The 12,350-nt window shown below is 41.0% G+C and overlaps 2 protein-coding genes across 7 annotated transcripts in view; one reads left to right on the top strand and one right to left on the bottom strand.

Annotated features, from left to right (window-relative positions):
- The window catches only part of LOC122876046 (ras GTPase-activating protein 1-like), a 32,002-nt gene extending 26,026 nt beyond the window's left edge, over positions 1-5,976 (top strand). The window contains exons 18-27 of one of the 2 annotated variants that reach the window (XM_044195890.1): positions 215-357; positions 938-1,053; positions 1,198-1,284; positions 1,455-1,522; positions 1,611-1,699; positions 1,864-1,941; positions 2,056-2,190; positions 2,287-2,366; positions 3,424-3,517; positions 4,454-5,976. In XM_044195890.1, the coding sequence (XP_044051825.1) occupies positions 215-357; positions 938-1,053; positions 1,198-1,284; positions 1,455-1,522; positions 1,611-1,699; positions 1,864-1,941; positions 2,056-2,190; positions 2,287-2,366; positions 3,424-3,517; positions 4,454-4,756 (1,193 nt within the window). In that variant the 3' untranslated portion in view covers positions 4,757-5,976. The remainder of the gene's footprint in view (positions 1-214; positions 358-937; positions 1,054-1,197; positions 1,285-1,454; positions 1,523-1,610; positions 1,700-1,863; positions 1,942-2,055; positions 2,191-2,286; positions 2,367-3,423; positions 3,518-4,453) is intronic. The other variant, XM_044195891.1, reaches the window with a different exon arrangement.
- ccnh (cyclin H) lies at positions 3,610-8,979 on the bottom strand. Of its 5 annotated transcripts, none has more exons than XM_044195895.1 (10): positions 8,872-8,979; positions 8,499-8,623; positions 8,284-8,406; positions 8,114-8,187; positions 7,330-7,543; positions 7,027-7,190; positions 6,503-6,573; positions 6,267-6,372; positions 3,952-4,015; positions 3,610-3,850 (listed from the first exon to the last, which is right to left on the bottom strand). In XM_044195895.1, exons 2-10 carry the CDS (start codon positions 8,613-8,615, stop codon positions 3,824-3,826), a joined length of 960 nt encoding a protein of 319 aa, XP_044051830.1. In that variant the 5' UTR covers positions 8,616-8,623; positions 8,872-8,979; the 3' UTR covers positions 3,610-3,823. The 5 variants fall into 5 exon arrangements, with proteins under 5 accessions (XP_044051830.1, XP_044051827.1, XP_044051828.1 ...); XM_044195892.1 differs by having other exon boundaries at positions 8,756-8,947; XM_044195893.1 differs by having other exon boundaries at positions 8,773-8,947.
- Between the last annotated feature and the right edge of the window lie 3,371 nt (positions 8,980-12,350).

The following is a 12,350-nucleotide window of genomic DNA, read 5'->3' as shown; positions in this document are numbered from 1 at the left end:
TTAAGAATCAACAATATATTAATGTTGATTCCTTGTAATATGAATGGGTGCTAAAACCTTCAGTCCTTCTGTGTAGCAACACCTCAGTTTGCAGTGGTTTACAGGGTTCAGCTTATTGTTTTGGTTTGTTCTCTGAGTTGCTTCAGCTCAGAAAAATGTACAACCATGTGCCCATACACTGGCATAACCTTCTCCGCTTGTGCACAATTAACAGATGAGGCCACAACATTGTTCAGGGCGACCACACTGGCCAGCACACTGATGGAGCAGTACATGAAGGCCACAGCCACACCCTTTGTTCACCACGCTCTCAAAGACACCATCCTCAAGATCATGGAGAGCAAACAGTCCTGCGAGGTAAAGACCTATAAAGGGTTTTTCTCTCTTACACACAGCAATACAAGTATCTAAGCTATTTCCCCCTGCACTGTGGTACAAGGTTAATACGTGACATTTATGTCATATCAGTGGAGTCGCTCAGACTGCAAGCCTGCCATGTAGATGCAAAGAAAAACAAAGGAGTAAGACAGCAACAGCATGGCTGATGTCTGTGTGGGCTTTAGTTGTAATGAATGTAACACTATATATATATATATATATATATATATATATATATATATATATATATATATATATACCCTCATACCCCCATTGAGATTAATGTCTAGTCAGTGTTTAAGCTATTGTGTTCTTAACTTGTGCAGCTCGAAGTTGAAGATAAGAAATATCACAAATGCATTTACCAGTGGCTGATCCATATCTAGCCAACACATGAACTGTATCAACATTACATGCAACATGTGATGCATGTTGCTGCTGTTGTAGAATACGATTAAATGCTTCTTATCTCATTGTTCACATTCATTCATTGTGAATTTGAATTCATTCATTTTATTTCAGTTGTTTTTTCTGTTTTCCCCCTGTCTCTGTCTCTAAGCTCAACCCTTCCAAACTGGAAAAGAATGAGGATGTAAACCTGAACCTGGCTCATCTCCTCAACATCCTGTCTGAGCTGGTGGAAAAGATCTTCATGGCTGCTGAGATCCTACCACCGTAAGAACAAACACACACATACTAACACTCGGTATTGTCCTGTTTTGTGGGTAGATCACTTAAACTGGCAGTTCAAACAGAAATACAAAGCCAAAAGGTTTAATAAACTCAAATAATCATTGTCTCTATGTGATGACCCACCAGGACATTAAGGTTCATCTATGGCTGTCTGCAAAAGTCTGTGCAGCAGAAATGGCCCATCAACACCACCATGCGGACAAGAGTTGTAAGGTAAACAAACACAAGTAATCAAGGTTGGACACACTTCTTTTGAGACTTAAAAAGTTGTCAACATATCCTTTGTCTGTTTCCTGTCCATTCGTATTACAACTTTAAGTTTAGCATGTTATTTAGTGTTTGTTCTTATTCAGTCCAACTTACATCATCCATTCTTCTTCCAGTGGCTTTGTCTTTCTCAGACTGATCTGCCCTGCCATCCTAAATCCCAGAATGTTCAACATCATTGCTGGTGAGCATTGGTTGAAAAGCACACAAAATCCCTGTTTGCCATGTGACATGTTACAATGTGTGTTTTGCACTACCATCTCTTCTCACAGATGCTCCATCTTCAGCAGCAAGCAGGACCCTCACACTAGTGGCTAAGTCTGTCCAGAACCTGGCCAACCTGGTTGAATTTGGTGCTAAGGTAGGGGTTATATACTTGAAACAATAGCATGCAGTAGAAATATTATTTTGACAGTGGCTATAAATCAGTGGAGTAATTTGCATTGGTATTATGTCCATTGTAAGTTATGATGATTGATTATGACAGTACTGATTCTACAAATGTTTTTTTCTATTTTCAAACAGGAACCCTATATGGAGGGTGTGAACCCTTTCATCAAAAACAACAAACATAGGATGATCATGTTTCTGGATGAGTTGGGGGTGACTAATATTCTTTGCCTTTTGATCAAATTATCAGAAGTCTTATTTTTCTTGGTGGACCCTGACTGCTGACTTTACTTCACAAGCTTAGAAACTTGTCCACTGTGTTTGTAGAATGTCCCTGACCTTCCTGAAGCCACAGAGCACTTTAGGACGGACCTGTCCCGGGACCTGGCTGCGCTGCATGAGGTCTGTGCCACACACTCAGATGAGCTCCGGACGCTGAGCAACGAGAGGGGAGCACAGCAGGTCAGAGACTGATATCACAGCTGTGCACACACAGGACGATGTATGCCGTCCTGCCTGTTTCAGAAGATTTATCTAATTCCTGTTTCCTCTCTGCAGCATGTGTTGAAAAAGCTACTGGCCATCACAGAGCTCCTCCAGCAGAAGCAGGCTCAGTATGCCATGTCCAACAGCAACAGGTAGTACTGCACTCCTCCTCTCCTCACATCTTCCCATCCATCCGCCAAGTCTCCTCCACCGGAGTGCAGCACAGAGGAGACCTAGCATGCTCTACCCTCATCACCATGGCAACCCCACTACCACCACCCTCCATCATGTCCTCCTCCAATAGTCCCGCCCATCTCCACCCACCTGCCATCTTGTCCTGTTTACCACAAGAGAGCTATGCAACAACAGCAGCAGCAGAGTACAACGACCGACGCAGTACTTAAAAACACAAATTTAAAAAAAACTTTCACCAGTGACTGACAGCTGTATGCACCGGAAACATATTTTCCCCTCATAAACTGTGTTCACGAGTCTGACTTGGGTACATTTCATTCCCTTCATCATGAGGGCCAAATATTAAGATTTCAACCGAGGTTTCTTTGTACCCACTATGTGTTTTGATAGCAAAGGTTGCCAAAGTGAATTCCCCCCACTTCCTGCTCAATATGAGGAAACTGACATGAAGAAGCTAGTTCTCAGTCCCCCTTGTAACTGGATTATGAGCGATAATGCTTTTTATACTGTAATTGACTGACTTCATTTTAAGGTTGTGACAATATCCGCAAAGTGCTGAAACTAGCATTTCTGTCTATTTGTTCTTTTTTCTTTCTTTGTTTTCTAGATTGGAACAAAGTCTTTCAGAAAAGTATGGTTATTTTATATTAAGAATAAATTCTCTTGCTGGAATCATGAGTATACAAGTGAGATGAGCTGAATTTTTTTTCTCCCTCTGATTGTATCAGCTATTATGATTATTTGGTAAAGTCTTTTTTTTGAAACTTCTCAATGCCAGACAAGACACATAATCAAAGAAACCAAGTAAAATGAAAGTGTTTACAGCAGTAAATGTTTTGAATAGTACAGACTGTATCAGACATGCATGCACTTATTAAACAGTTTTTATAAAGTAGATTATGGAGTCATTCATTGTCCCCTGACAAAGGTAGAGAAACGTATGCACACAGTATCATGTGTATTGGTTACGTGTAAAGATTTTTTTTTTCTCTGCATTTCTGCTTTATTGGATAGTCACAGTGGAGAGAGACAGGAAAGGCAGGGGAGAGAGAGAGAGGGGATGACATGCAGCAAAGGGCCCAGGCAGATTCAAACCTGGGCCGCTGTGGTAAGGCCTTAATAATGGTACACATTATTACACGTGAGCTAACGGGGCGCACCATATTGTTTTTAATCAAACAGAAACATTAAGACACAAAATGTAGAAAAATATCTTTATTCTTACTGCAGAACAAAGTTAAACCCCTTGTGTTGTAGAAAAGTAAATATAACATGTACACTTAAGCAAACTGTGTGATACTCAATCGTGTTTTCTATAAAGGCTTGGTCATCTAACCTTGACGACAGTTTAACTGAAATTAAGTAGTATAATAACTTAAAACTGTTTGAATCCAAACCCATTTTGGGTTAATGCTCATATCAGGTCTTCATCAGTCCATTCCTGCAATGAAAAAAAGTTACTTTCAGAAGGATTTTACAAGAAATATGTAGCTTAACTACGTTTAACTGAGTGGCAGCCTGTCATGCAAAATATTGTCCCACCTCTTCTGTCAAACGTGGTTCTTTTGCTACATGACCATCTTCTTCGTATCCCCTCTTTCGTTTGCTGCAATACAAAAATAATTTTACTAGGGGCAGTTAAGTCAACACGTAGCAGAACAGCAAGTGCAGAATTGCCTTTGTGAATATTTCATAATTGGATAAAAACTTATCTTTGCAAGCAGCAATTGTTGGCGAACTCTGTTCCTTACATTCAATACATACATTGTGAACCCCTTCCTTCAAGTCCATTTTCAACACTCATTTAGGTAAAGAATGTGGCATCTAGTTTCCACCTTCATGATCAACATTAGTAGTTGTAGTTTCCCCATGCCTCTTCATTTTCAATTGTTATAACATGTAACTTCATTTAGACTAGTTCACACCATGTGTGAATATATAAATAGACTGATAGCCCTGCTGCCAGAAGCATTTTAATACACACCAAAATTAAGTTATTCTCCAAGCATGTGCCTTTCACAAACATGTCCACTTTATCTTACAGGACAGAGTGCACCATCATGTCACTGGCTGCTGCCATCCAGGTAATGTGAGTTTTACAGATTTCCACCTGAGAATCAAAGTGTGGCAGCCAGACCTCACCACACAGCCAGCCAGCCAAAGGGAGGCCTCACCCCACGAGGTGCATGACCGAAGACAGTTTGTATTTATAAGCATGTGGCCTAGATTCCTGGCAGTTCAAACACAATATGGCTGTTCTCCATGGGAAACCATTTGCTGCATATCTGAAAACTGTCCTTCCAAAGCCCTTCCCAAAATGCTTCAGACACTGAGTGTGTTGAACTGAATAAAATTTGATAAGAATCCTTGTCAAGTAAGACCCTGAAGAGAGGATTTCTATGAAGATGGACCTGAGATACAGTTAACTGCACAAGTGTCTTCTTTTATCCTGGTATGCCTGCCACTCCCGCAGAAGTTTGACTGGGTATGGTTGGTGATCGACATGGAACCGACATCCCGATCAGCCACTCCTTTCCATGGACAAAACTTTCGAGGATTACAGGGGAGGCACTCCACAGCATTGAAGTAGCGTTTTCTGCCGTCATCAGGGAATTTAAACATAGCACCTCTCTTCAAGATGACACAAGCCTTAACTCCCTTTCTACACACCATCCGCTCGCCCACATCACCTGATTTTATGACGAGCTCTTCCTCCAAACCATTAACAACTTCCACCGTCTTTGTGTAAGAACTACCACGCAGCACTGGAACCACTTGTTACATTTTTATATGCTGCTTTGTTTGTTGATATGATATACTTAGGCTTGTATAGAAGTAAAAGGTGTTTGTGTATGACATAGCTGAACACAGCAGAAAGATCTAAGTCTAAGAGTTTGTAGGAGATATCTTTACACTGTCCTGTGCATGTCTTAACCTTGAATGGATCCTGCTATAGTGTGTGGGCCTACATATATGCTGCTCTAACAAACATCCCCTGAACTCCCTCTCAGCCTTGGGATGTGAACGAAAGCTTTCATGCATTTGCAGTCTCTCTTGCTCTCCCGCCATCACAAATGGTGTTTCAGTACACCTCTGCACCGACTGTTTTCATATAGATTCATCTTGAGAAGTCATGCCATGCACAGATTTATCAACTTCAAAGTCATGAGGGTTGGCCTCGTGTGCCTCCTGATGATTCAAGCAGCCGCAAAGCCTGAATCTGTGCCTGTCATAGCTCATGAGTTTACCAAACTGTTTACTGTAGTTGCACTTAAGATACCACGGACCTCACCGACCTCACCAAGTGTTAACAGACAACTAGCGACAGAGAAATGAATACGAATGAGCCTAAAAGCCTCCTCATCAGCAATACCAATATCAGCTGCGCTACAAGGTATGGATGATGTAGGTAGGAATGTGGTGTGCTGTTGTACTTCCTTTCTGTATTTCATACAGCTGATGATTTGTTCCTTTTTATTTTTCTACCTGATACTGAACCTTGAACCTTTTGCATCTTAGATACGACAACCTGGCTAAAATAAAACTATTACTATATGACAACAGAAAGCTTGAGTTGCTTACTTGGGTTTGGGGGAGAGAAATGACCAATGTACTACACTACAGTAAATTTAGTATTTTAACATTATTAAATGTTGAAACTAAAAAGTTGAAACTAAAAATGTGCCCAAAATCACACTACACTAGTTCTGCCTTAATATAAGAGAAATTAATTTGGCTTCTCAACTCCACAATAAAGTCACATATTGTGACTTTTAATATGACAGTGTATAGTGTGAAAATATATTGTGAGTATTGGAAAGTATCCCGTAAACAAGCAGGTCACTTCATCTCCTTACTTGCTTGAACTGGCAAATTCAGCATGAATCCTTTCCAACTTCTGTTTGGAAACATTCACCTCGTCCGGTTTGGGAAGTTCATACTTCTTTAGGAGGGTTTTCATCCCTGGACAAACAGAGAAGACATTTTCTTAAATCTCAGATAAGGCTTGTTCTGTGTGCCACACTACAGTTAAGCTCAAAACAGCTCAATAGCACCATCTTGTGGTGCCAAATTGTAGGTGCAGTTTACTCACGTCTCATTGAGTCATACATCTTTGAGAGAGTCTCTTTATCCCCTTTCAGTCCCAAACATTCAGTCAGGTAGCTAGGCATTTGAAACAATAAACAAAAAGGGACAGTTTTCCATTAACACATTAAGAGAAAACAATAGAAAAATCTGCAATTTTTCTTCAGTTACATTTCAGTTCAAGGTTTTTGTTTTTATTCTGGTAGAACATTTCCCTTTAATTGCTATACAAACAAATGGATAAATGGTGGTCAACCAGTCACTTCTCATATTCTGTTTATAACACATAAAACCTTGGGCACTTTGGTGTGGTGTATTTCCCAGGACAAATCTAGGGAACTACACCAAATATATTATATGCCATATCTACCAAACATGTTTCACGAAAGTGACGAAAGCTACAAATTCTCATCCGATTATTTAAGGAAATCTAATACTATTTATTACTACTAAATTACTTCAAAATCTACTTTTTAAAATTCCAACTTGGCAATGTTCCTTGTTTTAACGTGAGCACGCCTAATGACCCACCTCTCCATGTTGAGACCAGCTCTTGAGGCGCTGTTCAGAATAGCTGTTAGAGCGATCTGAGAGGGGGGAAACAGCAGTCCTGCGTCTGTCATGGTTGCCTGTGTCAGAAAGTCATCAGCACTCTTCCTCAGTGACTCTGGATTCTCCAGCATAGGGTATCTTGTCTGAGGGATGAAATGTATGAAAAAGAAATAATTCACTGCGACAGGACAAATAATTTGAACTACTAAATGAGCTAATTAGCACTGTGACAAGTTTATGAGTACAGGAGTAACAATTTAAGCTCCCCAGGAGTCCACCTACCTTGAGGTCAATGAGCAGGCCCTCCATGGGTCTGTAGGGGTTGTGGACCACCAGGTGAAAGTTGAGTTGTCGGATCAACAGCAGTTCATACTCCAGGATCTGCTCCAGAGCCCTTTCCTGCCCGGCCGGGGTCTCCTGCACAAGGTTGCCCACAAACTGGGTGCTGGACACGTTGAACTCATCCACTTTACAGGACAGGTATGCGCACGTCAGCCTGAAACAGGAAGGTCAGTTTGAAATAGGTTGGCTAGACTGAACAATATATTTTTTCAGCAATTTTGGTGATGTATGCATACCTTATGCAATAGTTGGATTGCTAAGGATATAAGGCAAACACCACTGTTCCTTTAACAATTCCTAAGAGTCATTTTCTTTTATCTAAAAAAAGTGACATTGTTAATACTTTATTAAACACTGAGTTGATCCTGGATTGATGGGTAAGTATGAACTGAACAAAATAGCGTCATGTTGAGTCAACATCAAGTGTTAAACTGACTATTTATCCATCTAACATCACTCTACTTATATCTACAGTAAAGATTTTTTCTCCCAAATGTGCAGATGTGGGCAGAGATTTATTGGTCTGGAACCAGGCTAAAGCTGGGAGGATCTGATAAAATATTGGGAACTGGCATGTCACATGCATTTTAAACTACTGATAAAAACTTAAAGCACTGATAATGGGTTGGTAACATGATGTATCTGCTGATGTTAACTGAATAATTGGATCTACCTAAATAAGGTCCATCAGTGCTCCTTTCTTACCATGACCTGCGTTACTCACATGATAATCCTAGGGTGGTACTCCATAATGGAGTTGTTCAGGTAGAATCTTCTGAAGTACATGATGGCTGTCCCCTGCACAGGTGAGACACACACGGGTCAGATATATACAGTATACAGGCAGTAAGGTCATATTGTTCTGACACAGACAAAAAGAAAGCTCATACATACCACAACAGACTTGGGCATTGCAGGCTTGAAAGCATTGCAGAAGTCCAGCATCCTCTTCTCATAGTGTCTGAATAAAACGTCTTCCTCATGACGCTCCAAGAACATGGACTCACTCACCCCAGGCTGATCCACACAGAGAGACGGGAGGAGGTAAACGGTCACACAGTGGCCTATTGTCCTTATCTGGTATTATCTTTATGTACTAGCATACTTACCTTCCCACTTTCTAGTATCTTGTTACGGAATTTCTGATTCGCCTTGAGTCTCATTTGCTCAAGTTCGTCTTCCCTTCTAAAAATCCAGTATTTTCTCTGTGAACTGTTGTGGAACATAACTGCTTCTGCAAGAAAAGTGGGGGCAAAACAGTTCAATAAATGGCGAAAAACCAAGAACGGTGACAGAAAATACTGTAAGAGTTAGCCTGCTGCTCAGTGTGACAAGTTTGCGCTAGCATCAATTAACTTAACGTTACTTTAACATATAGCCTACGCTAGTCCATTCAAAACCGGATAACACTGACGACGACAATGATGTAGTGAGGCAGTAGGCAGCTGATTAAAAAAAAAACAGGTTCCTCTTGAAACTCACTATCTAAAAATACAAACACCAGCAGTAATAAAACTGATGCGTGTCGCCACTCTTTTGCGTTGGCGTTGTCCCCTTTTGATGACGCGCCACTACCGTAATTTAGGATACAGTGCGCAAAAGTACTTATCAGTAGGCTTCTCTCTCTTCCCCCTTCTCTCTCACACACAGACAGAAAATGAAAGAGTCATGTTTTCTTTTCTTTTCTTTAGGTTTAAAGAGGTATCTCATTAAATCAACATTTACCTGTGAGTTTACAGCGGTGGGTGGCCGGTTGCATTTACGTGAGATATCTAATTGTCAAACCAATGTAATGACAGAGGATTAAAAAAGGTTTCTGGCGCCAACACTATTATAGCCTGTAGAAATTATTGTAGTTCTGAAACACATTTAAGTAATATATAGGCATATTTAATACTAAATGTATTACCTTTTAACAAAATGCACCACGTATGCATAGGGGATCCCACAGGTTGAGCCAAAATAAAATACAATAGATAGCCTAGCCTATATAAATGAGGTTTATCCACAAAATTATATATATAGATATTGCGTAGCGTGTTACACTAGCTGTCCATAGTTTTCAGGATTTCCCCCATATTTGATTTCCCTCCACTTTCTTTGATTTCCCACCCTCAGCTCACTGACTACCTGGACGAAACTTCAGAATAACTGAGCTGGTTCATGTCCATGTTAGTCAAATGCCTCGATTTGGATCATTTTATATGGAAAAGCATAACAGAAATTGAATCACACAGTATATTTAGACGGAGCCACTCAACCCCCACCAGTGTTTCCGTATACGGTAATTTGCATAAACATGAGTAATTTATGAATAATAAATGCCCTTGCATTCAGCGGGAGCCGTTAATTTGCATATCACCACAGCTACAGTTTTACTTCCTTAGTGCGGTGTTATCATGAAGCCCTTCAAGCCTGCATAAACCAGAATCAAAGAAACAGTGCTTTAACAGGTATGTGCCGAGGACCGTTTTAATATCTTATATCTTATATAATCTCTTTCTCTACAGGAGATTTGAACTTTTATGTCTGTGCTCTGTCTGTGTGATAGGCTTGTAAAACGCTATACTTTCAATGCGCGCCAGGCTTGCATCTACAGTATCCATCGCTCGGTCTTGCCCTGTAAATTGCATAAACATGAAGTGCCGATGCATTATTGATGAGACCATTGCAACGTTTACTGTATGTGCGCCCATGTGTGCGCGCACTGATAGGGCGTATAATGCTTGCGTGCGTGCGTGAGTGACTGTGTGCATGTACGTCTGTGTTGTCAATCTAACCAAACACCTTTCCTTCTGCTATTTCGCATAATTCCACAGTGTGGTGTAGATTACTTATTGCTGTCTTTTTATCTTGTGTTAGAATATCTTAAAACATATGTTGTTGTTTTTTTACATTGGTGTTGAATTTTCTATTTAGCCTATATTTCTGTCAGTAATGTAGCCTTCAGTCTCTTTATTTACAGAATAAATGTATGGATGCTATTGACACCAAGGCAGCAAGTAAAACTGTGTGAGTGTCTGTGAGAGGTGGTTCGGAAGAGAGAGACAAATTGTTAGGTCAGGCTTGTGTGTCTCTGTGATTAAAGGTTGTTCTTATATAATATGACAGGCAGTGTTTTATGGGAAATCAGACTTGGGTGATTTTGTGGCATCACCAGATCAGCTGAATGATCTTTGAGCCTCCCTGATCAAGTTAGTCTCATCCACCCAGAGTCAAGTCTGCACTCCTGTCTGTTATATTTCAGCTGCATATATGAAAACCTTTCCAGGCACGGTGAAATTATTGCACTTCATGGACACAAAGTCAGCTGTTGACCGTCAGACTGATGCTGTGTGAAGCATCACCATGGCTGTACACAGCTTTGTAAACTATTCATGATGATGATAATGTTGTGGAGGAGGAGGACGAGGAGGAGAGGAAGAATCTAGAGGAGGAGGAGGAGGATAATCCCCACCCTGTGGCCCATCTCCCCACTATAACTATGAAGTTACTTTGTAGTATGAAAGGAAATCATTTCGAAATAACCTTGACAACGATGCAAATGATTTCTCTGACCAATGAGCTCGCTAAATCTCTTTTTCCCCTTCTCTGATATTCCTCATTTTTGCTGTAGCGTTCAATCCATTTCAGCTTCACACACCAACAAATACAATTAAATCCTCAAACTCCCTATATGTGCATATTAATTATTCTGTCCTCCATCCAGCACATACGCCCCCCTCCCCCAATTGCGCTGCGGTTGCCCTGGCAACCAGGGGTGGCAATGCTGATGTCAGAGAGTCCTCCAAGGACACTTATGCAGGCGCTGGGTCAGGTGATATGTACTGCTGCTGGGCATCGACTAACACCCAAGAACAAAATGGCCGCCGCCTGCCTCGTACTTTTTGCCGCATGGGAGAGTCTCTCTTTGAGCTTTTAAACAAAAGAGGAAGTGCACCTGTGCTTGCCTGATACCTTTTTGTTGATGATATGTGTGATATGGATGATGTGGGATATTCTCAGTGTGATTGGTGAGACCGAAGCGCATCACAGAGCTGAGCTGTCTGAGCCCCTCAGAGATCAGCTGCCTGTCTGAAGAATTTAGAAATCTGCCTGGCTATTTAAGTGCATTCACATCTGTGTGTGCCTTTGTGTTTGAATGTGTCCATACATTGGTTTCCTCAGGTTGGCATTAAGCAGCCAAGGTTTTTTTTTTTCTTATTTCCCCTCCCCCTCCCCTCCAGACACTCAACGCTCCCCCACCATCTCTCTCACTCTGTCTCTAATTGAGCTTTGTGTCTACTTCCATCTCCATTCAAATCCATAGTCATTTGCATACTGCCGCCGCGCGCCGGACAGCTCCCCAGCTGTACAGTACAGAACTAAATGAGGAACACAGACCCACTTTACGTGATGTGAATACTAAGCAGCGAGGAGAGGCATTTTCCTGTTTCCTGAAAATAAAGCTACCTGAGAGATGAGGGGTCGAGAGGAAGGAGGATGGTTGTATCAAATCAGTGCATGCAGAGCAAAACAGGCATTACCAGTCTGAAAGGAGATGCTGATGTAGAGGCAGAGTTTATTATTTTTAATAAAACAAGACATTTCAGAAGGTATCATACACTATAATTTGACATAAATGTAGCCAGATATGCTGTGAAATATAAAGGAAGTTGGTGATGAAATCCAGTTTTTCATGCACGTTAGTACAATTCTGCTTTCAGTTCATATCACAAAAATACTGCAGGAAAATATAGGATTTGCCCAGCTTTCTTGGTACCAGACTGACATGATAATTGCCCCCGTTTTGCTCAAATATTTGCTTAAATATAGGTTTAATTTGGACCCAGCTGCCCCCTGGCTTTTCTCTTGCTTCAGTCCTGCGGAGGCCTGATCCTGAGCTTACTTCACCAGAGAGACTTGCTCAGCATTGAGGAATTTTAGGGACATTTTGCTTGAGCGCGCAGAGACATGTGATT

This window comes from Siniperca chuatsi, linkage group LG5 (assembly GCF_020085105.1).
Source record: "Siniperca chuatsi isolate FFG_IHB_CAS linkage group LG5, ASM2008510v1, whole genome shotgun sequence".
Classification (NCBI taxonomy): domain Eukaryota; kingdom Metazoa; phylum Chordata; class Actinopteri; order Centrarchiformes; family Sinipercidae; genus Siniperca; species Siniperca chuatsi.
Note: the sequence above shows the minus strand (reverse complement) of the source record. Positions and strands in the feature narration are given on the sequence as shown.